General features: G+C 39.8%; 1 protein-coding gene across 6 annotated transcripts in view; it reads left to right on the top strand.

The window, feature by feature from the left end:
• Positions 1 to 27,976, top strand: part of TBC1D12 (TBC1 domain family member 12) — a 149,132-nt gene that overhangs the window by 104,301 nt on the left and 16,855 nt on the right. For all 6 annotated transcript variants that reach the window (XM_021943487.2, XM_021943486.2, XM_021943491.2 and 3 more), the window contains 5 exons: positions 1,825 to 1,942; positions 4,620 to 4,726; positions 12,248 to 12,328; positions 16,767 to 16,855; positions 18,847 to 18,918. In XM_021943487.2, the coding sequence (XP_021799179.2) occupies positions 1,825 to 1,942; positions 4,620 to 4,726; positions 12,248 to 12,328; positions 16,767 to 16,855; positions 18,847 to 18,918 (467 nt within the window). The remainder of the gene's footprint in view (positions 1 to 1,824; positions 1,943 to 4,619; positions 4,727 to 12,247; positions 12,329 to 16,766; positions 16,856 to 18,846; positions 18,919 to 27,976) is intronic.

The raw sequence follows: 27,976 nt of genomic DNA, 5'->3' as shown, positions 1-27,976 counted from the left end.
TATTTTTAGTAGAGACGGGGTTTTACCATGTTGACCAGGCTGGTCTCAAACTCTTGACCTCAAGTGATCCACCTGCCTTGGCCACCCAGAGTTCTGGAATTACAGGCGTGAGCCACCATGCCCAGCCCCAGCTCATTTTTTTAAAGTTATTTTGTAGAGATGGTGTATCTCTGTGTTGCCCAGAGTGATCTCAGACTCTTGGCCTCAAGCAGTTCTCCCACCTGGGCCTCCCTAGAGTGTGTTAACTGGCTCCAGTTAAGTTTTTATTTATTTTTAAAGTTTTTACTATATGATTACTAAGTAAGATAGTTTTTGGTACTGGATGATCTTTAAAGCATGTTATGATAGGAAAAATATTGAACTGAGAAATCAGATGGCCACAGCTTTAACCTTGTTTGATACTACCTGGGTGTGATACTCTGAACAGGCCTAATGTTAGTTTTCTCATGCGTAAAGTGTGAGAGGCAGGTCAACTTAATCAGGACTTTGAAGCTTCTCTTTCATCATTTTTTTGTTGTTGTTGGTAAAGTAGTGGAACATTTTGCCCAAGAAATCTTATAGAATATGAATACATAAAACAAATAAAAGAAAGTAGAGATTGTTGGCCAGGCGTGGTGGCTCACGCCTGTAACCCCAGCACTTTGGGAGGCTGAAGTGGGCGGATCACGAGGTCAGGTGTTTGAGACCAGCCTGGCCAGCATGGTGAAACCTTGTCTCTACTAAAAATACAAAAAATTAGCTGGACATGGTGGTGCGACCCTGTAATTCCAGCTACTCGGGAGGCTGAGGCGGGAGAACTGCTTGATCCCAGGAGGCAGAGGTTGCAGTGAGCCGAGATCGCGCCACTGCACTGCAGCTTGGGTGACAGAGTGAGACTCCGTTTCAAAAAAAAAAAAAAGAAAGTAGAGATTGTTTACTTGGCCTTCTGCTTGCCCCTCAAGATGGTTTCTAAGGCATATCTGAAAAAACAGTTTGAAAACAGTTTGGCTGGCTGGTCTCTGACATACTCACTGGTTCTAAAATTACATAAAGTTTTGATTTATGACTCACTTGCCTCTGCATTTGAGACATCTCTTCTTCTGAAATTGTGACCTTTGATTTTCAGAGATGTATTTTCTTGCCCCAACTTTTGCCTTAGAATGTAAGAGATGTACTGTTAATATATGTGTTTTGGGGGACATTTTAAAATTTCAAACTAATTAGTAAAGTGAAACACCATATTAAAAAGTGCTATTGAAAAAATCATTTTTGAGTGTCCTGTGGGTTATGTCAGAAAATTTATAAACCCTTGTAGGAAAATAGGTATTGGTTAGTTGCCCACAGTTGTTTGTTTTTTATATAGTTAATTCGTAAGAAATTTGACTTCATAGGTTAAGTGTTAATAGAAATATGTGATAAAGTAATCTATTTAAATTATTTTTCTGACTTTTTATTCCATTTACTTTTATCGTAGCACAGGAGATGTTATTTTAAAATTATGTTAATAGCTGGGCATGGTGGCACACATGTGTAGTCCAAGCTGCTCAGGAAGCTGAGATGTGAGGATTTTTTTAAGTCCAGGAGTTCAAGGCCACCTGGGCAATGTGGCGAGACCCATCTCTAAAAAAAGAGAAAACAAAGAAAAGAAAATTATGTTAATCAAGTTCATTTACTTTCACTTTTTCCCACCCTTTCTTTCCCTTTCCCTCCCTCCCTTATTTCCTTCTTTCCTCTTATGATAATATTCTTTTTTAGAAAGTCTATTTTGTAGAGTTTAGGTAGATGGAGAAGAGGACTTTGATCTAGCTTATTTGTATTGAAATAATTTTTACTCATTTAAAACAGAAATTAAGGAAGCGCATAAAAGAAAAAGAATAATGAAAGAACGATTTAAGCAGGAAGAAAATATTGCAAGTGCAATGGTAATTTGGATCAATGAAATACTGCCCAATTGGGAAGTAATGTAAGTAAGCAGACTTTTCCTGAATTCCCATTTGTCTCTGAAGATCTCCTGTTTCTGATTCTGTATTTTTATTATTCCCAGCATGTATTTTATGCTTTGGCTAAATTATACTATTAATTAATGCCTGAAAATTTCCATATTTATGTCTGTGCCTTTGCTTTTGTAAGTCCCTCAGTGTCTACCACCTACTTCCCTTACTGACCATCCTCTGTGTCTGCTAAGTCTTACCTATCCTTTGGGACCCAACTGAAATGCTAATTGATGTATAAAACTTTTAATGTCTTTAGTTACTGTATTTTCTTAATGCAACATACCATCAATTGTAAGATGCACTATTGATGTAATAGCTATTTGGAAAGAAAATATTAAATATGTAAATGCATTATAAGATGCATTTATTAATATTAAAGTGGTTTTGTTTTTTTTTTTGAGATGGTGTCTTGCTCTGTCACCCAGGCTGGAATGCAGTGGCCGGATCTCCACTCATTGCAAGCTCCGCCTCCTGGGTTCACGCCATTCTCCTGCCTCAGCCTCCCTAGTAGCTGGGACTACAGGTGCCCGCCACCTCGCCCAGCTAGTTTTTTGTATTTTTTAGTAGAGACGGGGTTTCACCATGTTAACCAGGATGGTCTTGATCTCCTGACCTCGTGATCTGCCCGTCTCGGCCTCCCGAAGTGCTGGGATTACACGCCTGAGCCACCGTGCCCGGCCTAAAGTGATTTTTAAAGTGCTTATCTCATAATCAAGGAAATATGTATGATCTTTCCCTTATGTAAATGTCCCATCATCATACTTTGAGACTAATATACTTACCTTGCCTTTGCATTTATTTATTCATTTAAAATTTATTTTGCCAGCATCTTTTTAAAGATAAATAATAATTGTATATGTTTGTGTGGTACAGTGTGATTTGTTTGTTTGTTTGTTTGTTTTGAGATAGAGTCTCCCTCTGTCACCCAGGCTGCAGTGCAGTGGCATGATCTCAGGTCACTACAACCTCTACCTCCTGGATTCACATGATTCTTATGCCTCAGTCTCCCTAGTAGCTGGGACTACAGGCACCTGCCACTATACCTGGCTAATTGTTTTGTATATTTAGTAGAAACGGGACTTCACCACGTTGGCTAGGCTAGTCTCAAACTCCTGGCCTGAAGTGATCAGCCTGCCTCGGCTTCCCAAAGTGCTGGGATTATAGGTGTGAGCCACTGCACCCTACCATGATGTTTCTTGAGGTTTTTTTTTTTTTTTTTTTTTACGAGGTCTCACTCTGTTGCCCAGGCTGGGGTGTAGTGGCACGATCATGACTCACTGCAACGCTGACCTCCCTGGGCTCAGGTGATCCTCCTCTCTCAGCCTCCTGAGTAGCTGGGACTACAGGTACGTGCCAACATGTCCAGCGAAGTTTTGTATTTTTGATAGATATGGGGTCTCACCATGTTGCCCAGGCTGGTCTCGAACTCTTGGGCACAAGCAATCTGCCTGCCTTGGCCTCCCAAAGTGCTAGGATTATAGGTGTGAGCCACCTGCCTGGTGCAATGTGATGTTTTGATATATGTTTACATTATGGAATGATTAAATCAAGCTAATTAACAAATCCATCAGCTCACGTGCTTCTCAGTATTTTGTGGTAAAACATTTAAAATCTGCTCATTTGGCAATTTTGAAATACACAGTTCATTATTATTTATTATAGTCACCATTCTATGTAATAGGTCACTAACACTTATTTCTTCTAATGGAACTTTGTACCCTTTGATCAACATCTCACCTTTCTCCATTCACTTTACCCTCCTCCGCCCATAACCACCATTCCACTCCCTACTTTTATGAGATTGACTTTTTTGGATTTCACATATGACTGAGATTGTGTGTTGATTTTTCAGTGCCTGGTTTATTTCACTTGGCACAATATCCTACAGGTTCATCTGTGTTGTTGCAAATGACAGAATTTCTTTCTTACTGCCTTTTAACATAATATTTTAAAATATGCCTTATCTTCCCTCTCGACTAGAGGGTTGGGGATATCTTCTGCAATGCCTACTGTAGTTGGTACATTGGGAATTTGTTGAATATTGGCACAGTGTGACATATTATTTGAGGCACTTTACATAAGTAATTATATTTGATTTTTAGAACTTTTATCAGGTATATGTATTTTTACTCCCATTTATAAGGAAATTCAAGGTCAGAGAGGTTAAGTGATTTGCCCAGGGTTATACATTTAATTAATGGTTAAATTAGATTGGATCTCAGATCTATCTGACTTTAAAGCCGACAGTTTTTTTTTTAGCAGACTTCACTGCTTCTCAAAAACTAGGGCTTTACCCACTGTAGATTCTTGGTTGTTTTGTTTTTGGTACTGAATTGGTGACACATTTTTATATCCCTTTTATCCTGTTTTTTAAATAATTGACTGCATATTTCTGATTTCTCATTGGCATTTATAAAACGCATCTCCCCTTAGATTACTGTTGTCCCTTTGGGATCCTATACATCTTGTAGGATGTTGTTGCCTGCAAGCATGAACCCAAAGAAAAGAATGCATTACATACTTAATTCTCAATAGTCCTAAAAATGATTTGATCACTTGGCCATAGACTAAACATAATCCATCATGCAACTAGTATTTTTGGTATAAAAAGTAACTTTCTCCTTTTTTCTCCTCCTTTAATTCTAGGCGTAGTACAAGAAGAGTTCGAGAATTGTGGTGGCAGGGATTGCCCCCTAGTGTCCGTGGGAAAGTTTGGAGTCTAGCTGTAGGAAATGAACTAAATATCACTCCTGGTTTGTATTCTACGTTCAGTTACTCCCACATGTAGAAATAGCCATCTACAGAGTCACATAGCAGATTAGTAGAGTGACCATTAAAATAAATGGCCATTACCATATATAATGTCATTTTAAGAGCATGCTTCATCCCCCCAAAACCTGTTATGATTTAATAAGTTATTATAATTTATATAAGGATTTATGGGTTTTCCTTTAGTTTACAACTATCAATAATCTTCTTGGCATTCAAATATCAAAAACTTCTGGGATTCTACATGGCAGTGGATAATAAATATATATATATAAAAAGAAAATAGTCAATTATGAAAAGGCTCCACTTTTGCACAAAAAACACATAAATACTGGAGGAAGGCTAAAAGTTTCTTTTCCTCCCTGTTTACCTAACTAAACCAGTCATTTTGGGATTTTTTTTTTTTTTTTAATTTAAAAATTTTAGGCCAGGCACAGTGGCTCATGCCTGTAATCCCAGCACTTTGGGAGGCCAAGTCAAGTGGATCACCTGAAGTCAGGAGTTCAAGACCAGCCCGGCAAACATGGCGAAACCATGTCTCTACTAAAAATACAAAAAAAATTAGCTGAGCATGGTGACACACGCCTGTAATCCCAGCTACTCAGAAGGCTGAGGCAGAAGAGTCACTTGAACATAGGAGGCGGAGGCTGCAGTGAGCCAAGATCGCACCTGTGCAGTCCAACCTGGGCAAAAGAGCGAGACTCTGTTTCTGAATGAATGAATGAATGAATGAATGAATGAATAATTTTAAAGTTTATAACTTGATTAGCTATATAAAGAAAAAACTTTAGCCGGGCATGGTGGCTCATGCCTGTTATCCCAGCACTTTGGGAGGCTGAAGCAGGTGGATTGCCTGAGTTCAGGAGTTTGAGACCAGCCTGGGCAACACGGTGAAACCCCTTCTTTACTAAAATATGAAAAATTAGCCAGGTGTGGCAGCGTGCGCCGGGAGACTGAGGCAGGAGAATTGCTTGAATCCAGGAGATGGAGGTTGCGGTGAGCCAAGATGAGCCACTGCACTCCAGCCTGGGCGACAGAGTAAGACTGTCTCAAAAAAAAAAAAAAGAGAGAAAACTTTAAAGAACAGAAGAAGAAAGAAGACTTTCAAAGAGTTATATTATTTTTCTTAAGTTTCTTAAACTTTGGTAGATAGGAGCAAAATGTAGACTGGTTTTTTTGTTTTTGTTTTTGAGATGGAGTCTCGCTCTGTCGCCCATGCTGGAGTGCAGTGGCGCAATCTGGGCTCACTGTAACCTCCACCTCCTGGGTTCAAGCGATCCTCTTGCCTCAGCCTCCTGAGTAGCTGGGACTACAGGTGTGTACCAACACATCCGGTTAATTTTTTGTATTTTTAGTAGAGATGGGGTTTTGCCATGCTGGCCAGGCTGGTCTCAAACTCCTGGCCTCAAGTGATCCACTCGCCTCAACCTCCCAAAGTGCTGGGTTACAGATGTGTGCCACTGTGCCTGGCTTGAAGAGTAGTTTTGATGAATTTTTAAAAAATTAAGCTGGACGTGGTGGCTCATGCCTGTAGTCCCAGCTACTTGGGAGGTTTAGATGGGAAGATTGCTTGAGCCCAGGAGTTTAAGGTTACAGTGAACTATGATTTTGCTGCAGCACTCCAACCTAGGCTACAGAGCATGACTCTGTCTCTAAATTAATAAATAAATAATTTGGCCGGGCATGGTAGCTCACGCCTATAATCTCAGCACTTTGGGAGGCCAAGGCGGGTGGGTCACCTGAGGTCGGGAATTCGAGACCAGCCTGGCCAACATGGATAAACCCCATCTCTACTAAAAATATAAAATTAGCCCGATGTGGTGGCGCATGTCTGTAATCCCAGCTACTCGGGAGGCTGAGGCAGGAGAATTGCTTGAACCCGGGAGGCGAAGGTTGCAGTGAGCCGAGATTGCACCATTGCACTCCAGCCTGGGCAACAAGAGTGAAACTCCATCTCAAAAATAAAATAGAATAAATAAATAAAATTTTTAAATTAGACAAAATTAGAATAATATCAAATAGAAGAAAGTAAAATACTTTATAGACCAGGCATGGTGGCTCGTGCCTGTAATCCCAGCACTTCTGGAAGCTGTGGCAGATGGATCTCTTGAGCCTAGGAGTTTGAGACCATCTTGGGCAACATAGTGAGACCCTGTCTCTATAAAAAAATCCCAAAATTAGCCAGGCAGCCCACATGTGTGGTCACACCACTTGAGGCACTGAGGTGGGAGGATCACTTGAGCCCAGGAGGTGCAGTGAGCAGCTGTGATTGCGCCACTGCATTCCAGCCTGGGTGACAGAGTGAGACCCTGTCTCTAAATAAATAAATAAATAGTTAATAATAAAATGTGCTAAATTGGCCTAAATGATAATGTTAATGCTAGACAATGGCACCACATAAAGACTTAAGGACTTTAGTATAATACTAGAAATAATATATTGTCACTGTTACTTCTAAAATTTTTCTTTTTATATTTATTGAAAAAAATTAAAGTAATGAGAAAGTACAAGTGTCTGCTCTTCCACCTAAATTGCTATTCTTGATCCTACTGTAAACACTGTTAGCAATTTGGTGTATATTCTTTCTGGTCTTTTTTCTATGTACATAAAGTGTGCATCTACATATGATCAATTTTTTTTTTTTTTTTTGAGATGCAGTTTCCCTCTGTCGTCCAGACTGGAGTGTAGTGGCGTGATCTTGGCTCACTGCAGGCTCCGCCTCCCGGGCTCGCGCCATTCTCCTGCCTCAGCCTCCCAAGTAGCTGGGACTAAAGGCGCCCGCCACCACCCCCAGCTAATTTTTTGTATTTTTAGTAGAGACAGTGTTTCACCGTGTTAGCCAGGATGGTCTTGATCTCCTGACCTCGTAATCTGCCCGCCTCGGCCTCCCAAAGTGTTGGGATTACAGGCATGAGTCACCGCGCCTGGCCCATATGATCAATTTTAAAGCTTTTCTTCTATTTTTCCCCCACAATTTATGCCATAAGGTTATTCTGTGGCTTTCTTTCTTCACCCTGTAATCTATCTTAAACATCTTCCATGTTAGTGCATACAAGTCTGCCTCATATGTACTGTAGCTACATTCCACAATTTGGATGTACTATAATTTATTTAACCATTTTCCTTGTGATAACCAAATCAAAGACATATATTTTTTCCTGCCATTCTATAAAAAAGACATACATGTTAACATCCAAGTACTGTTTTTCATCCCTCAAAAGAGATTAAAATGAATGAGAATTACCCATACAGGGATGACTGAAAATCATTCATAAATATTTACCAAAGGTCTCAAACAAATAAACTTTGACTGTTTATTTCAGTTCTAAGAATTTACTCTAAGGAAATAATCAGGATTGGATGCAAAAGCTTTTCTGCAATCAGCATTATATATAATTGGACAGAATTATAACAAAAATTTAAATGTTTACCCTTTGTCTGAAAAGCAGTGCCAACTTTGGATATTATGATTATGTATGATTTTATTTTATTTTATTTTATTTTTTTATTTTTATTTATTTTTTTTTTGAGACGGAGTCTTGCTCTGTAGCCCAGGCTAGAGTGCAGTGGCCGGATCTCAGCTCACTGCAAGCTCCGCCTCCCGGGTTCATGCCATTCTCCGGCCTCAGCCTCCCGAGTAGCTGGGACTACAGACGCCCGCCACCTCGCCCGGCTAGCTTTTTGTATTTCTTAGTAGAGACAGGGTTTCACCGTGTTCGCCAGGATGGTCTCGATCTCCTGACCTCGTGATCCACCCGTCTCGGCCTCCCAAAGTGCTGGGATTACAGGCTTGAGCCACCGCGCCCGGCGATTATGTATGATTTTAAAATTTGATGTTCACAAGTCTCCTGTAATAAACATTTATTTATTTATTTATTTTGATATGGAGTCTTGCTCTGTTGCGGAGGCTGGAGTGCAGTGGTGCTCTCTCAGCTCACTGCAACCCCCACCTCCTGGGTTCAAGCAGTTCTCCCTGCCTCAGCCTCCCAAGTAGCTGAGATTACAGGCGCCTGCCACCACACTGACTAATTTTTGTATTTTTAGTAGAGACAGGGTTTCACTGTGTTGGCCACACTGGTCTCGAACTCTTGACCTCAGGTGATCCGCCCGCCTTGGCCTCCCAAAGTGCTGGGATTACAGGCGTGAGCCACCGTGCCCAGCCAACATGTTAATTTCAAAGAACTTAAAAACTTTTAGAATAGAATTTAAAGGAAGAATTAAGTTTTTATTTAACTTAGAAAAAATTAGAGTTTATATGACTTAACTGTTCTCTCCAAATATAAACTGAGATTACCTTTTCTTTCTGAGTTTGAAACAGATTGAATGTTTTTAACTTATAGTCAGAACTTTCAGTTAGATTTTCTAAATCCATAATAAGAATTTTTGAACATACGGTAATTGTTTAAAGTCTTAAGAATCAATTTTGCAAACAGATAATGAGGTATTGATGGTTATATGAAGTTTTGTTTGCAGTTTTTATTGATAACTTTGGCTTTAGAATCTGTTATCTTGATAACTTAGACATTAAAATATTGGTTAAATTGGTGTTAATGTTTTGTGATACTATAATCAAAAGGTTCTCTTTTAGCTTGAAATTTATAGTTTTGTAACATAACTGAGTCATTTATTTCCAACGTAATTTTAGATTTTCTTCACTAAATATGTATGTATTCAAGAATGGAATGTGTGTTTATTCTCTTCTTTTTTATTAGTGTGGAAAAGATGCTACAATTGGATTGAAGTACATTTATTTTTGTTAATTGTTTACTTTTGAATGGCTTTAGTAATTTGACTTGTTTTAGTCATGAAGTTTATACTCATTAGAGAATAGTAGCTAAGAGTGAGGGCTCTAAAGTCAGTCAGATATGGTTCAAATCTTGGTTCCACCATATATATTAGGTTTGTGACCTCGGGCATATTACTTAACATCTAGAAGTCTTAGTTTTTCTTCATCTGTAAAATAGGCGTAAGAATATGAAAGGATTGTTCTAACAGTTATTTGTGATAATATAAGATGATAGTGAAAGTGCATTTTGCTGAGAGTATGGATAATATCATAATTGTCACAAAATCAGAAAGCAAAATATACACTGAAATCAAAGTATTCTCTGTTCAAGTCCAAAGTATCATCTTTAAGCCTGCTTCAAACTCTCCCTTTGCAGATTCAAAGCAAAGTAAGTGTGACATGAGGACCCAAGCATCAAATTGAACTGAGATGCAGGTCTTTTTAACTGTAAATCTTACTGGAGAGATGTCCTTTGATGTTTTGAAACGTATTACCACAGGTTTATTATTGGATCAATTTTATGACTTCTAAAACTGATGGGTTTGTCTGGTGAGCCCCCTGTTTTTTGCACAGTTTTAAAATTTGGGTGGAATATTGAAGCTGACTGTCTTAGAACCAGTTTGAAATTTTTTTTAAAACTTACAATTTTATACCTAATAACCCCCAAATTTATATGTATAAATTTTAACATATTCATCTCTTCTATGTAGTCATTGATGGAGCCAGGCATAAATAATAGGAATTTTGCCTGGTTTGGTGACTCATGCCTGTAATCCTAGCACTTTGGGAGGCTGAGGCAGGTGGATCACATGAGGCCAGGAGTTCAAGACCAGCCTGGCCAACATGGTGAAACCCTGACTCTACTGAAAATACAAAAAATTAACTGGATGTGGTGGCACATGCCAGTAATCCCAGCTATTCAGGAGGCTGAGAATTGCTTGAACCCAGGAGGGGGAGGTTGCAATGAGCTGAGGTCACGGCACTGCACTCCAGTCTGGGCAACAGAGCAAGATCCTGTCTCAAAAAATAATAATAGGAATATTGAGTTTTTAAAAATTTTTTTCTTTCCAAACTATTAGTAGTAATGAAAAGTAAATAGAAGGGAGAAAAGATTAGAATAGTAAGAGTGTGTTTGAAATATATCTAGTCAGGTATTTGATAATGATACGCTTCTTGGCAATATAAGAACACTTGTTATGGTATAGTCATTACTTTGGAAAATTATGCAGTTGTTTAAAAGAAACAACAGCAGATCTGTATCTACTAATGTGGAACAACCTCTAATATAACAAAGTAAGATACAGATCAGTGCATGAAATACGTTGCCACTTCAATTTTTTAAAAAAGGATTATATATATATATGTATATACTTGTGCAAGCATATTTTCATTCTTGGAAGAATTAGAGCTCTGATAACCACACTCGCATCTGAGGAAAGGAAATTTATTTTTCTCTCTATACTGTTTTGTACTTTTTGAAATTTTTTTTTTTTTTTTTTTTTTTTTTGAGACGGAGTCTCGCTCTGTTGCCCAGGCTGGAGTGCAGTGGTGCGATCTCTGCTCACCGCAACCTCCACATCCCAGGCTCAAGCGATTCTCCTGCCTCAGCCTCCCAAGTATCTGGGATTACAGGCACGCACCACCATGCCCAGCTAAATTTTTTGTATTTTTAGTAGAGACAGGGTTTCACCGTGTTGGCCAGACTGATCTCAAACTCCTGACCTCAGGTGATCCACCTGCCTTGGCCTCCCAAAGTGCTGGGATTATAGACATGAGCCACCGTGCCTGGCCTCCGTTTTGAAATTTTTTAAAACCATGTTCATGTATTACCTTTAAAAAGGAATAAAATTTTAAAAAGAATTAATTGAAGCAAGAAGAGTTATTTTGGACAATATATAAACTTTGGTGTTTGGGCAAGACATATTTTTTCTATTCTTCTGTCCCTGAAATGTCCTATTTTTATGTAGTTTCAAATATCTGCAATAGTTAGTTACAAAATACAGACAAATAAAATTTGGAAATTGAGAAAATTTTTAAAATCTTTCCTGTCCTGAAGTTTTTATGAGATCCTGCATATGGGAGTGCAGTGACTAGGCACTTAAATTAAAAAGATAGGGGTAGAGATTTTGTTGGCTGGTGACAAACACCAAGTCTATGTGAAACATAAGTATCTTTAGATAGCAATATCATGATGGAGAAACCAGTTTCAGAAGTGATAGAAAGCAAGATCTAGCATCTATTGAAGTGCTAGGAGGTTCCAGGAGCTTTACATATATTATCTTATTTAGTCATCAGTAACCCTATGAGTAGGTTTTGTTTTTCTCTGGTTTACAGATGAAGAAAGCTGAGTTCCAGGGTAGCTAAGTAACTTTCTTGAAGTCCCTCAGATAGTAAATGGCAGAGCTAGAATTTGAATCTAGGTCTGATTGACCTCAAAAACCATTTTTTCTGCTGTTCCACAATGATACTTCTTAGCAGAAGCATCTCTTTCTGCCTCATAGGTACATTCTATATTGTAACTACTTGATGATTGCTCTGCAGTAATTTGCTTTCTTTCTGAATAGCTTTGGTAGAATCAAGTACTTAGATTTGCCACTTTTTTGATGCTTGCTACATCAGAGAGACCTGACCTGTAATAGGTGAAGAGTAAAAATTAAAAATTTGCAAATATATTTCTTTCCTATTATTCATAAATTTTTGTTCTCCCCATTCCCTCCAGAACTTTATGAAATCTTCCTCTCAAGAGCAAAAGAACGGTGGAAAAGTTTCAGCGAAACAAGTTCAGAGAATGATACAGAAGGTGTGATTTCTTTTTTTATATAAGAATTTTAGGGCTGGGCGCGGTGGCTCAAGCCTGTAATCCCAGCACTTTGGGAGGCCGAGACGGGTGGATAACGAGGTCAGGAGATCGAGACCATCCTGGCTAACATGGTGAAACCCCGTCTCTACTAAAAAATACAAAAAACTAGGCGGGTGAGGTGGCGGGCGCCTGTAGTCCCAGCTACTCGGGAGTCGGAGGCAGGAGAATGGCGTGAACCCGGGAGGCGGAGCTTGCAGTGAGCTGAGATCCGGCCACTGCACTCCAGCCTGGGCGACAGAGCGAGACTCCGCCTCAAAAAAAAAAAAAAAAGAATTTTAGGGTGAAAATTCAGCTACTGAGCATGATTTTGTACCGTGTATCAGAAGCTGTAGTAATTACTTTACATATATCATCTTATTTAATCTTAATAACCCTTTCAGTAAACAAGGCTAGAGAAAAGACTTGATTTACAGAAGAGTTCATGTAAGTATCATCCTAAGGCCTTTTAGCTATGTCAGCTATTTGTGGAGAACTAAAAGTACATAAAAGGTAAAGAAGTTTTATACTGGCAGACAGCAGCTATTTCATCATTCTTTGAAAACTCATTTTTATGAAGCATTGAAATTATAGGAATTAAAATTATAAGTATTCATTTCTGAAATATTTTTTCAAGAATAATTGGTGAGGCTGGGCAAATGGCTCACACCTGTAATCCTAGCACTTTGTGGGGCCAAGGCAGGTGGATCACCTGAGGTCAGGAGTTCAAAACCAGCCTGGACAACATGGCGAAACCCTGTCTCTACTGAAAAAAACAAACAATAGCCGGGCGTGGTGGCAGGTGCCTGTAATCCCAGCTACTCGGGAGGCTGAGGCAGGGAGAATGGCTTGAACCTGGGAGGCGGAGATTGTGGTGAGCTGAGATCATGCCATTGCACTGCAGCCTGGGTAACAGACTTCGTCTCCAAAAGAAAAGAATAAATGGTGAAAGTTGCACTTCAGTAGAAATTAATTGAATGTAATGAAGAGTTCCAGTCAGAAGCAGTGTCTACATAAATTACTGTTTTCTTATTTCCTGGATATTTATAATTTGCATGTGTCATTTAACTTTTTGGTCATTGCCTTTTTAAATATTGCTTCTGCCCTATCTTGCCTGTTTTCCTTCTAGACTCCAATTACATGTATAGTAGACCATTTAACAGTGTTTCACATACGGCCGGGCGCGGTGGGTCAAGCCTGTAATCCCAGCACTTTGGGAGGCCGAGACGGGCGGATCACGAGGTCAGGAGATCGAGACCATCCTGGCTAACACAGTGAAACCCCGTCTCTACAAAAATACAAAAAAAACTAGCCAGGCGAGGTGGCGGGCGCCTGTAGTCCCAGCTACTCGGGAGGCTGAGGCAGGAGAATGGCGTGAACCCGGGAGGTGGAGCTGGCAGTGAGCGGAGAGCGCGCCACCGCACTCCAGCCTGGGCGACAGAGCGACACTCCGTCTCAAAAAAAAAAAAAAAACAGTGTTTCACAAGCCTCTTACACTCTTTTTTTTTGCGGGGGGGGGGGGGGGGGGGGAGGTAGGGGATAGATACAATTTTATATAATTGAAAAAAATTTTTTAATTTATCATATAGGGATGGGGTCTCTCTATGTTTCCCCAGCTGGTCTGAAACTCCTGGCCTCAAGCCATCCTCCTGCCTTGGCCTTCCAAAGTGCTGGGATTGCAGGCATGAACCCCTGTGCCTGGCCAACTCTTTTTTTTCTCTCTCTCTTTCTCTGCTTCAGTTTCATTGATTTTTTATTGATCCATCATCAAATTCACTAATGCTTTCTTCTGGTTTATCTAGTCTGCTATTAAATCTAAATCTGTGTAATGGGCTTTTAATTTCAGATATGCTTTGTAACTGTAGAATATTCATTTGGTTCTTTTTATACATTCTATTTCTCTGTTGAAATTCTTCATCTTCCCATCCCATGTTCCTTCCCCCATCTTTTCCTCTATTTTCTCTTTAAAATTTATTATTATTTTTTTCTCTAGCGCATATCAGCCAGATATTTTCTTTAACATATTTATAATAGTGTTGTCGTCTGTTAATTCCAATACTGCATCATCTGCAGGTCTGCCTCCGTTGGCTGTTTTTCCCCCTTATTTCCCCTTTAAAGTGGTTGTAAGTCACATTTTCTGCTTCTTTGTATATCTTAAATGTTTAAATTGTATGCCAGACATTGTATATAAAAAGAATGTAGAAACCAAAGCTGAGGTTTCCACTGCAGAGAAAACTGCTTTTTCCTGTTAGGCAGTTTGATTAAGGGCTTATCACCTCAATTCAACCATTAATTGATCTCGGTTGGGGCAAGGTTGCAGCTTTCGATAGATTTAGTTTATCTTGAGTTTCAAATTTCTTGATGGGGAAAAAGTGTTTTTATTTTCTTCAGATTGAGTCTCGCTCTGTCGCCCGGGCTGGAGTGCAGTGGCGCAATCTCAGCTCACTGCAACCTCCGCCTCCCAGGTTCAAGCAATTTTCCTGGCTCAGCCCCCTGAGTAACTGGGATTACAGGCACGCTCCACCACGCCTGGCTAATTTTTGTATTTTTAGTAGAGATGGGGTTTCACCATGTTGGTCCGGCTGGTCTCAAACTCCTGACCTCAGATGATCCACCCATCTTGGCCTCCCAAAGTGCTGGAATTACAGCACTTTGAGCCCCCACAAAGTGGTGCCACTTTGGAGCCACCACACCCAGCCCAAAGTTTTCTATTTTGATTACAGGTATCTCCCTCCAATGATAGGCCCTCTCAAGACCTTGTGACTTTGGGTGATTTTATTCGGCATTTCTAGCCCGGCCTTCTGCATTCAGAAAAGTCCCATAGGGAAAACCAGGTACACATTCAGGACTCCTACAGATTCCTGTCTATCACATCAGTTTTATTTGGCCATGTGTAGCTTTTCTGGTTTCTCTTCCTTCAACCAGAGTGACTTTGTCTATGGCAAGCTTGATCCTAAGCCCATACCCAGACCTGGCAGATAGCCCTAGGAAGAAAAATGGACACTGGTGTCTACTTATTGGGGGAACCAGCCCCTGATATTTCAACGTAGGTTCTTTTCTGTTTTCCCTAAGTGTCGGCTGGTCTGAGAAATAAAGGGAAAGAATACAAAAGAGAGAAATTTTAAAGCTGGGTGTCCGGGGAACGCATCACATGTCGGCAGGTTCCATGATGCCCCTTGAGCCACAAAAACCAGCAAGTTTTTATTAGGGGTTTCAAAAGGGGAGGGGTATACGAATAGGGAATGGGTCACAGAGATCACATGCTTCAAAGGCAATAAAATATCACAAGGGCAGAGAGACAGAGTGAGATCACAAGGCCATGGTGAAACTAGAATTACTGATGAAGGTCCATGTTCTGCTGGGCACACGTTGTCATTGATAAACATCTTAACAGGAAACAGGGTTCGTGAGCAGACAACCGGTCTGACTAGAATTCACCAGGCTGGAATTTCCTAATCCTAGCAAGCCTGGGGGTGCTGTAGGAGACCAGGGTGTATTTCATCCCTTATCTTCAACTGCGTAAGACAGACACTCACAGAGTGGCCATTTTAGAGACCTTCGCCTGGAAATGCATTCGTTTGTCCAGAGTTATTCCTTGCTGAGAAAAGAATTCAGCAATATTTCTCCTATTCGCTTTCTGGAAGAAGAGAAATATGACCCTGTTCTGTCTGGCCCCGCAGGCCGTCAGACTTTATTGTTATCTCCCTTGTTCCCTGAAAATTGCTGTTATCCTATTCTTTTCAAGGTGCTCAGATTTCATATTGTTCAAACACACATGATTTACAAACAATTTGTGCAGATAACGCAATCATCACAGGGTCCTGAGGTGACATGCATCTTCAGCTCATGAAGATGATGGGATTAAGAGATTAAAGTAAAGACAGACATAGGAAATTATAAGAGTGTTGATTGGGGAAGTGATAAATGGCCATGAAATCTTCACAGTTTATGTTCTTCTGCTGTGGCTTCAGCCGGTCCCTCTGTTTGGGTTCCCTGACTTCCCGCAACATCTGCTCACCAAGGAAAGCCTCTTGCTTTTCTGGAATTTAAATCCTATCGATCTCTCTGTATCCATAGCTCTCTGATGATTTTTTAAATTTGATATTTGTAGTTTTTTTCCTAGTTGTTACCATGAAAATAATGGTCTGCCTTTATCTTCTGTAAAAACTGGAACTAGAAATCTTTTACCATATAACTTTCTGATAAATGTATAGCTATCTTTTTTGTACAAGAGACTAACAAGTTCTAACAAAAGCTATGTGACATTTCTTATAATTTCTTGATTATTCAGCTTTTAACTTTAATTAAATAGCACATATGCTGTGTGATCATTCTGTATTTATAAAATTGAACTTGTTACAGCCAAGTGATCATTTAAATTGTATCTGCTTGGTAAATGCAGGTGTATCTGTTGCTGATCGAGAGGCCAGTCTGGAATTAATTAAGTTGGACATATCCCGTACATTTCCATCTCTCTACATCTTTCAGAAGGTGAGGGTTTCTAACCAGCTTGTCATTACTTAAAAAAAAAAATCTATAATATCCAAGGCAACAGATTATTTAAATGAATAGCTATTACTTTAAAAAAGGCAAAACTATAGAAATTGGGAACCTTGTATAAAAGTCTAAAACTAGTTATAAAATTATAAAGGAATTTCTATTATTTTATTCCACTGACCAAAATACATTGTAGTTAGCATAGCATTTAATACCTTTTATGTAGTAGGTACTTGATGAATTTTATTACAGTGAATTTGTTTTGCTTTTTATTTTGTAAGATATATGAATTATTAATGTTTTGGCCTAGTATATTGTTAAAGTATAAAGAACTTTGTCACAAAACTTAAAATGTTTCAGAATTATCATTAAAATAGGAAGAAATGGTTTTTTTTTGTACATAGGCTATTATGAAGTTGATTATACCTTATTGAAAGAGAAATGACTACATTATATATACTTTACCTTTGGCTGAAGTCTTTATTTTTATTTCTTTTTAAATTTGAGATCAGGTCTTGCTGTGTTGCCCAGGCTGGACTCGAACTCCTAGGCTCAAGCAATCCTCCTGCATCGGCCTCCTGAGTAGCTGGGATTATGGGATTACAGGCATGTGCCACCACACCCAGCTGATTCAAGTCTTTATACATGGAATTCTTCTATGTTTAGATTTATAACGAGGTCAGGAGATCGAGACCACCCTGGCTAACACGGTGAAACCCCGTCTCTACTAAAAAATACAAAAAACTAGCCGGGCGAGGTGGCGGGCGCCTGTAGTCCCAGCTACTCGGGAGGCTGAGACAGGAGAATGGCGGGAACCTGGGAGGCGGAGCTTGCAGTGAGCTGAGATCCGGCCACAGCACTCCAGCCTGGGCAACAGAGCGAGACTCCGTCTCAAAAAATAAAATAAAATAAAATAAAATAAAATGAGATAAAAATTTTTACCATTAAGATTAAAATTATTGGCCGGGCGCGGTGGCTCAAGCCTGTAATCCCAGCACTTTGGGAGGCCGAGACGGGTGGATCACGAGGTCAGGAGATCGAGACCATCCTGGCTAACACGGTGAAACCCCGTCTCTACTAAAAATACAAAAAAAAACTAGCCGGGCGAGGTGGCAGGCGCCTGTAGTCCCAGCAAAGTAGTCCCAGCCACTCGGGAGGCTGAGGCAGGAGAATGGCGGGAACCCGGGAGGCGGAGCTTGCAGTGAGCTGAGATCCGGCCACTGTACTCCAGCCTGGGTGACAGAGCGAGACTCCGTCTCAAAAAAAAAAAAAAAAAAAAAAAGATTAAAATTATTAACACGGTTTAGTGTAGCTTGATGATTTTTTTTGCTGATGCTGTATTATATAAAATGAAACAAACTGTATTCATCATACTCTTATTATACCAAATCTAGAAGGTTTTAAAACTGTTGGCAAATTATATAGCTTGTATCCATCAAGTAAGTTTATTTGACTTTTTTGTTGTTGTTGTTATTTAGTACTAAATATTTCTTTTTTCTTTCTTTCTTTTTTTTTTTTTTTTTTTTTTCTCACTCTTTTGCCCAGGCTGGAGTGCAGTGGTGCAATCCTGGCTCAGTGCAACCACTGCCTCCTGAGTTCAAGCGATTCTTCTGCCTCAGCCACCCGAGTAGCTGGGATTACAGGCGTATGACACCATGCCCAGCTAATTTTTGTATTTGTAGTAGAGATGGGGTTTTGCCATGTTAGCCAAGCTGGTGTCAAACTCCTGGCCTCAAGTGACCTGCCCATCTCGACCTCCTAAAGTTCTGGGATTACAGGCATGAGCCACTGTACCCATCTGCAGTATTAAATATTTCTTATTAATAATTTGGAAAACATCTTGGCAGAGTACATTTATAATATTTTTTATTAAATATGCTAAAACTAGTCATTTAGGAAATGTTACAGTTTATTAACATGTTATATAAAAATTAACTTAGAGACAATTATTTGTACAGTTTCAAATTTCATTTTTCTCTCCTAAGGGTGGCCCATATCATGATGTCTTACATAGTATTTTAGGGGCATACACGTGCTACAGACCTGATGTTGGTTATGTAAGTATTTGTTTCAATCTGTTTTTTGAATGTAAGCATTTTATCTACACTCTTTATCAAAATATCCTATGTTGTATTAGCTCCCAAATGTCTGTATCTCTATGTCTGTTTTTCTTGGGCTTATCAATTTACCCAGTGAAGAATCTTTCCATCTCTTGCTGAGCTTATATGTACTTGAGACTGTCAGTTTTCTGGGGGAGCTATGGGAGATTTCACCATGCAATTTCTAAACTTTTATTCCATGTCCTGATGTCAGGGGGGTGCCTTGTCCCCCTCTTTTAACCTTCTTTTCCATGACTGTGCCTCTAGAGAGTAAACCTCCTGTGTTCCACCAGGTTAAGGGAAGGATAGGTACCTGTCCCTAAAGGATAGGGGAGGGGATTTGCTCCTTTTACAGACTTTCACCCAATCCTATTTTTAGCTCTATTTCTCAATTTCACAGGTACCTGACAACTTCAGCTTCTGAGCCTTCAGGGTTTTACAGCAGAATTGGCTTGCTGATTGTTGGCTTCCTCCTCTGTAGATATTTTAGTTTTAACATTCTACACTTATTTAATTTACAATTTCTAAAACACTATTAACTATCTACTATATAATTTTTCATTCTTGTAGTCCTCATGGGTTAATATTTTTTTTCTTTACTGTATTTTTAGTTGGATTTTTCAGGAGAACAAAGAAAGATGTGATGTTCAATTGCCATTTTTAACTAGAAGTTATAGAACTTTCATCTTCACACCTTTGCCTTAAAATAAAAGAATGTTAGACATCTCTATAGGGTGACTGTCTGGTACAAGTTACTTTGTTCTGTTGCATGTTCATTTCTATGTTTGTTTACTCAATAAATATTGTGCACTTATGACTATATGTCAGGCATTGTTCTAGGTACTTGAAATACCTCAGTGAACAAAATGATTTCTTTCCTTACAATGCTTACAGTTTAGAAGAAAGAGACAATAAACAACAAACAAGTAAATCATGTTATATTAAAAGATAAGTGCTGTGGAAAAGTGTGGGATGATAAAGGGGGAAAGTGCCAGATTTAGGGTGGGGCAGGTTGTAGTATTTGGAAAGATCATCAGATAGTCCTTATAGAGAAAGTTAGATTTGAGCAGAGTCTTTAAACTCTCTTACTCAGGTATTCTGTGAATGAATTGTAAGAACACCTTGTATCCCCTTCACATGTTTAAGCTGAAGTTTAAAGTTTTTTATTATAAGTTTACTTGTAAATAATTTAATTTTTTAGCACTGGTTAAATTTGACATCTTATAGTTTTTTTAAAATGTCCCCAGGCAGGCCAGGCGAGGTGGTTCACACCTGTAATCCCAGCACTTTGGGAGGCCAAGGCGGGTGGATCACGCGTTCATGAGTTGGAGACCAGCCTGACCAACATGGCAAAACCCCGTCTCTACTAAAAATACAAAATTAGCCGGGCATGGTGGCATGCGCCTGTAATCCCAGCTACTCAAGAGGCTGAGGCAGGAGAATTGCTTGAACCTGGGAGGCAGAGGTTGCAGTGAGCCAAGATCGTGCCACTGCACTCCAACCTGGGCAACAAGAGCGAAACTCTGTCTCAAGAAAAAAAAAAAAAAAAAAAGTCCCCAGACTGGGCACAGTGGCTCGGGCCTGTAAATCCCAGCACTTTGGGAGGTTGAGGCAGGAAGATCGCTTGAGCTCAGGACTCCCAGGCTGCAGTGAACTAGGATTGGACCACTGCATTCCAGCCTGCACAACACAGCAAGACCCTGTCTCAAAAAAAAAGAAAAGAAGTCTGTAGTGGAATTTAAATACTGTAATGAATTTACATATATCATAGTCCATTTTAAAAAGTATATATTAACAAACTTTTCATTAATATTTTACATTTTTTGCTTTTTCTCTGAACTTGTATCTCTTTCTTTTTTTATTTTTTTGAGACAGGGTCTCAGTCTGTCACCCAGGCTAGAGTACAGTGGCGTGATCATGACTTACTATAGACTTGACCTCCTGGTCCCTTGGTCCCTGGTGAGTCTTCCACCTCAGCCTCCCAGGTAGCTGGGACGGCAGGCACAAGCCACCATGCTTGGCTAATTTTCTGTATTTTTTGTTAAGACAGGGCACTATGTTTCCCAGGCTTGTCTTGAACTCCTGGCTCAAGTGACCCGCCCGCATTGGCCTCCCATAGTGCTGGGATTACATATATGAGCTACGGTGCCTGACTGATACTATGATTTTTTAATATAATGTTGTATAATTAAAACAAAGTAGTTAATCTGCCCAACATCTGAAATATTTGACCTTTTTTGTAATGAGAGTATTTGAGATTTACTCTCTAAGAGATTGTGAAATGTACAGTACTCAATCATTAGTTGTGTTTGCCATGTTGTGTAATAGATATTAAAAAAAAAAAAAATCAGGCCAGGCATGGCGGCTCATGCTTGTAATCCCAGCATTTGGGAGGCCAAGGTGGGAAGATCGCTTGAGCCCAGGAGCTTAAGACCAGCCTGAGCAACACAGTGAGACCTCATCTCTGCAAATAATAAAAAATTAGCCAGGTGTGGTGGTTTACACCTGTAGTCCCAGCTACTCAAGAGGCTGAGGTGGAAAGATCGCTAGAGTTCAGGCTCTTGAGGCTGTAGTGAGCCGAGATCGTGCCTGGGCAACAGAGTGGTACCTTGTCTCAAAAAAAAAAATGAAAGTTACTCCTCATTTCAACCTGGAGTTTTTTGTACTCTTTGATTATCATCTTTCCTACCCCCAAGCCTCTGGTAACTACCATTCTGCTCTCTGCTTCTATGAGTTCGGTGGTTTTAGATTACACATTTAAGTGAGAACATGCAATATTTGCTTTTCTGTTTTTGCCTTATTTCACTTAGCATAATGTTCTCCAGTTCCATCCATGTTGTCCCAAGTGACAGAGTTCCTTCCTTTGTTAAGGCTGAACAGTATTCTTTTGTATACACACACACACACACACACACACACATTCTCACCCCATTCATCTATTGATGTACACTTAGGTTGATTCCTTAACTTGGCTATTGTGAGTAGTGCTGTAGTGAACATGGGAGTGCAGATATCTTTTTGATATACTGATTTCAAGTCTTTTGGGTAATAGCCAGAAGTGAGATTGCTGGACCACATAGTAATTCTATTTTTAGTTTTTTTGAAGAACTTCATAGAGTTTTCTATAGTAGCTGTACTAATTTACATTCCTATTAACAGTGTGCAAGTTTTTTTCTCAACAACCTCACCAACACTTATGTTTTGTCTTTTTGGTAATAGCCATATACAGCAGTCCCCACTTATCCTTAAGGGATATATTCCAAGACACCAAGTGGAATATATAAGTTTGGGTTTTTTTGTTTTTGTTTTTGAGACGGGATTTTGCTCTTTTTAATTTTTTCTTCCTTTTTTTTTTTTTTTTTGAGATGGAGTCTTGCTCTGTTGCCCAGGCTGGAGTGCAGTGGCGCTATCTTGACTCACTGTAAGCTCCACCTCCCAGGTTCACACCGTTCTCTTGCCTCAGCCTCCCGAGTAGCTGGGACTACAGGTGCCTGCCACCACACCTGGCTAATTTTTTTGTGTTTTTAGTAGAGACAGGGTTTCACCATGTTAGCCAGGATGGTCTCGATTTCCTGACCTCATGGTCCTCCCACCTCAGCCTCCCAAAGTGCTGGGATTACAGGTGTGAGCCACCATGGCCGGCCAAGATGGGGATTCGCTCTTGTTGCCCAGTTTGGAGTGCAATGGCACGATCTTGGCTCACTACACCCTCTGCCTCCTGGGTTCAAGCAATTCTCCTGCCTCAGCCTCTCGAGTAACTGGGATTACAGGTGCCTGCCACCACGCCGGTTAATTTTTTGTATTTTTAGTAGAGATGGGGTTTCACTATGTTGGCCAGGCTAGTTTCAAACTCCTGACCTCAGGCAATCCACCCGCCTTGGCCTCCCAAAGTACTGGGATTACAGGCATGAGCCACCGTGCCTGGCCTATATAGGGTTTTGTACTTGTCCTGAAACTGCAGATAGTGCAGAATCCTATAGATACTATGTTTTTTCTATACATACATACCTATGATAAAATTTATTGATTAGGCACAATAAGACATAAACACAAAATTTATTGATTAGGCACAATAAGACATAAACAGCAATAACTAGTAATAAAGTAGTACAGTTATAACACTCTTCTAGCAATTTAGGTAAAAGAAGCAGTACTTGAACACAAGCTCTACAATACCACAACAGTTGATCTTATAACTGAGATGGCTACTAGGCAGGTGGGTAGCATATACAGCATGGTTACGCTGGATGATTCTCTTCCTTGGCAGGATGGAGCAGGACCACTCCAGATTTTACCACCCTATTTAGAATAGCATGCAGTTTAAAATGTATGACTTGTTTATTTCTGGAACTTGCCATTTAATATTTTCAGACCACTGTTGACCACAGGTAACTGAAACTTCAGAAAGCAAAACTGGGGAAAGTGGAGGACTACTGTATTTTATTTGACTTCTGTCACAGAATTTTATTCTAATGTAACACTTTTCTACCCAAAAGTCTTTTAGTAATCTCATTATACTTCTGCTACAAATATATAAATTAATTAAAAATGAAAAATCAGCTTTATTTGTGATATACATAATATTCTAAATATTAAATGTTTTTTCTAATTTATTACAATTATTAGTATAACTGATCAAAACAAATAGACTACATAAATGAAAAAAAAACAAATTTTTAATTATCTCAGTAACTCAATTAGATTCTCCTTCAACTTTATTAAAAACAGAAGACTGTTAAGTACTTGAGTTGCAAAAACATTTTGTTACCAATCATTAGAATTGTTCATTTTCTCAGTTTCTGTAAAGTATCCCAAAAGCCTTTATTGAGACTAGTCAAAATATCTATTACTGACATTTTATGCTAAATTTTATTTTGTGTTTTGTGTTTTTTGTTTTGAGACAAGGTTTCACTCTGTTGCCCAGGCTGATCTTGAACTCCTGGGGCTCAAGTGATCCTCCCACCTCAGCCTCCCAAAGTGCTGGGTTTATGTATGAGCCGCTACACCCAGCCTACACTAGATTTTAAAAAAAGAAAAAAAATCTATTAAAATTATATCTTCAGGCTGTGTGCGGTGGCTCGTGCCTGTAACCCTAGCACTCTGGGATACTGAGGCAGGCAGATCACTTGAGGCCAGGAGTTCAAGACCAGCCTGGCCAACGTGGTGAAACCCTGTCTCTACTAAAAATACAAAAATTACCTCAGTGCGGAGGCGCATGCCTGTAATCCCAGCTACTCAGGAGGCTGAGGCACGAGAATTGCTTGAACCTGGGAGGCAAAGGTTGCAATGAGCTGAGGTTGTGCCACTCACTCCAGCCTGGGTGACAGAGTGAGATTCTGTCTCAAAACAAACAAACAAAAATCCTCACTTAAAGGCACTTGTTTAACCTGGTATACTGAGAAAAATTGGGGAAAATTAAAATACTGTTACTTTTATTACACTTATGATAATGATTTTTTAAGAATATGTTTTAAATATATATTTTTTAAACCCTGGCTGCAGACTTATTAGGTCATTGTATATTTGCTGCCGAAATGAGCTCTGTTAGGTCATTGAATTTATGTAAAATGACCACCATATAACTTAACTGGTAGTATCAAGGCTCATTGACAAACCAGTCAGTCAAATCATACTTACTTTATAAGTTAAAAATAGTGTAGATTGGCCGGGCGCGGTGGCTCAAGCCTGTAATCCCAGCACTTTGGGAGGCTGAGACGGGCGGATCACGAGGTCAGGAGATCGAGACCATCCTGGCTAACACGGTGAAACCCCGTCTCTACTAAAAATACAAGAAAATTAGCCGCGCGAGGTGGTGGGCGCCTGTAGTCCCAGCTACTTGGGAGGCTGAGGCAGGAGAATGGCGTGAACCCGGTTGGGCGGAGCTTGCAGTGAGCCGAGATCGCGCCACTGCACTCCAGCCTGGGGCACAGAGCAAGACTCCGTCTCAAAAAAAAAAAAAAAAAAAAAAAAAATAGTGTAGATTGTATTGGAATACCTATTTCATGTCATGATTTGACCAAATACGTTTTTTTAACTATGTTAATGAATAACATATGCTGAATCTATAAATAACTCATATGAACGTTTTATGTTAGTTTTTATTCTTGAAAAAATTTGGTAATCTTGGTTCATGTTTCAGTTATACTTATTTAAAAGAACCACAGTGTCCGGGCGCGGTGGCTCATGCCTGTAATCCCAGCATTTTGGGAGGCCGAGGCAGGTGGATCACCTGAGGTCAGGAGTTTGAGGCCAGCCTGGCCAACATGGCGAAATCCCGTCTCTACTAAAAATACAAAAATTAGTCAGGTGTAGTGGCACAGGCCTGTAATCCCAGCTACTCGGGAGGCTAAAGCAGGAGAATTGCTTGAACCCAGGAGACGGAGGTTGTAGTGAGCCGAGATCCCACCACCGCACTCCAGCCTGCGTGATGGGGCTCTGTACTGCAGGTGCTGTTCTCTTTGTTTTCCTGGATCTCCTGGAACTCTCCCTCAAGGACTATGCATTCTTTTTTTTTTTTTTTTTTTCCGAGATAGAGTCTTGCTCTGTTGCCCAGGCTGGAGTGCAGTGGCACGATCTCAGCTCACTGCAACCTCTGCCCCTTGGGTTCAAGCAGTTCTCCTGCCTCAGCCTCCTGAGTAACTGGGATTACAGGCACATGCCACCATGCCTGGCTATTTTTTGTATTTTTAGTAGAGATGGGGTTTCGCCTTGTTGGCTAGACTGGTCTACAACTCCTGACCTAAAGTGATCTGCCGGCCTCGGCCTCCCAAAGTGCTGGGATTATAGGTGTGAGCCACTGCGCCAGGCCGAGGACTATGTATTTTTTGATATTGCATGTGATACGGAAGAGGTGAGGTCACTGTATTGTCATTACTCATCCCCATTCTACCATGTACTAGAATTCAGTCTTATTTAGTCGTATATGTGACAGGAAGCCAGAAGGTTTCCCCAACCAATATTTAGAATTATCCACATTTCATGCCTCCTAGCAATTCCCCCTAGTAATTTTTGTCATAGGTGAGGACTGTGACTTTCACTTGTTACTGTGGCATTGTCAGCCAGATCATGTTTAGAAAAGAAGACATATGTAAATTGAGGATCTGGGATTGAATTCCCTTAAAATATCCATGACTGTGTACTTGCTGGATACTGTTTGTGGCTATAAAACACATTTATCCCAGTTTAAAACCACTACTGTTTAGATTAAGGTTATTGAATTGTCTTAGTTTTCTACTTTCAAGATATGGTTATAGATTGCTTTTGGGTAGAGCAATTGTGGATAAGTGTTGAGTGTTACCTGTCTGTAGATCCACTGATACAAGTTTTCTCTTTTTAAGCAAGGAGGTGGCTATTAATTTGCCTGGCACTTACAGTGAACTGGGCCTGCCCTATGATGGGGATTTAAGGTGGGTGTATCATAAAAGTAGAAGTGAGAAGACAAACAAGTTTCCCAGTATCTCAGGTGGAGTAAAAAATGTAGACCAGGAATCAAATATTACTCTAAGAACTTCGTAAGATTTGTATACTCCCCCACCTTGTTTTTTGTTTTGTTTTGTTTTGTTTTGTAAAAACAGAACCTCACTGTGTTGCCTAGGCAGATCCTGAATCTCTGGGCTCAAGCAATCCTGCCTTGGACTCCCCAATTACTAGGATTACAGGCATGAACCACCATGCCCGACTCATTTATTTTTTGTTATAAGTCCTTGTTTCTCCATAGTTATTATCAATAAGACACCAAAAATAAGAAGCCTGTGTGTAAGCCTGCAAGAACAATAAAGGGTGGGGAATTTAAGTGGATTGCCTTGTCCCATATCCTAGCTAGGCATAGAGGAAGAGAGAAATTTCAAATGACAGAAAGTGGGTGGGTTACACAGGTGCTTCAACTGGTAAAGTATTATTTCTTAAGCTGATCTTGGTTCACTGCAACCTCAGCCTCCCGAGTAGCTGGGATTACAGGCGCCTGCCACCACACCTGGCTAATTTTTTTGTATTTTTAGTAGAGACAGGGTTTCACCATGTTGGCTAGGCTGGTCTCGAACTCCTGACCCCAGGTGATCTGCCTGGCACCTATAGATAGGTATCTTTTTGTTGTCTGTGTTTTTTTGTTTGTTTGTTTCCCACATTTTTATTTTGAACAACTTCAAATTAATAGCAAAGTTACAGCAGTTTCCTCCTGGTTCAGAATCCACTCAGGGTCATGTGTGGTATTTAGTTGCTCTTTTTAGTTTCCTTTAAAACAGAACAGTTCCTCAGCCTTTTGTATGTGTCGTAACAATGTCACTTTTCAAAAGTTAAGGCTAGTTGTTTGCGGAATGACCCTTAACTTGAATTTGATTATTTTTTCATGATTAGATTCAGGTTAGACAGTTTTGTCAGCAATACTACATAAACAATGTGTCTTTTTCAGTGCATCACACCATAAGTCAATAAATCATGCAAAATATTTAGAAGAATTGGACTCTGAAGAAATTATATAAATAACTGTTTTTCTTATTTTCTTTTCATATATGAACAAGAGTGATACATGATAAATCTGAATGAGCTATAAATAGCTTTAAAAATATGCATAAAATAAATATTCTGGGCTGGACACGGTGGCTTACGCCTGTAATCCCAGCACTTTGGGAGGCCAAGATGGGTGGATCACCTGAAGTCAGGAGTTCAAGACCAGCCAGGCCAACATGGTGAAACCCCGTCGCTACTAAAAATACAAAAATTAGTCAGGCGTGGTGCCGCCTGTATTCCCAACTACTCAGGAGGATGAGGCAGGAGAATCGCTTTAACCTGGGAGGGGAAGGTTGCAGTGAGCCGATATCGTGCCACTGCACTCCAGCCTGGATGATAAGAGCTAAACTCTGTCCCCCCAAAAATTAAGTAAGTAAATAAATATTCCATGTGATAAGGTATTATGCCATTGCTTAATTGGCAGCATTTTTTCTTTTTTAGTGGTATGTAAAATAATGTTACTTATAATAAACAACATTTTAGATGCAATTAAATGTAATTTTAATTCTTT

Source organism: Papio anubis, chromosome 11, assembly GCF_008728515.1.
Source record: "Papio anubis isolate 15944 chromosome 11, Panubis1.0, whole genome shotgun sequence".
Classification (NCBI taxonomy): Eukaryota; Metazoa; Chordata; class Mammalia; order Primates; family Cercopithecidae; genus Papio; species Papio anubis.
Note: the sequence above shows the minus strand (reverse complement) of the source record. Positions and strands in the feature narration are given on the sequence as shown.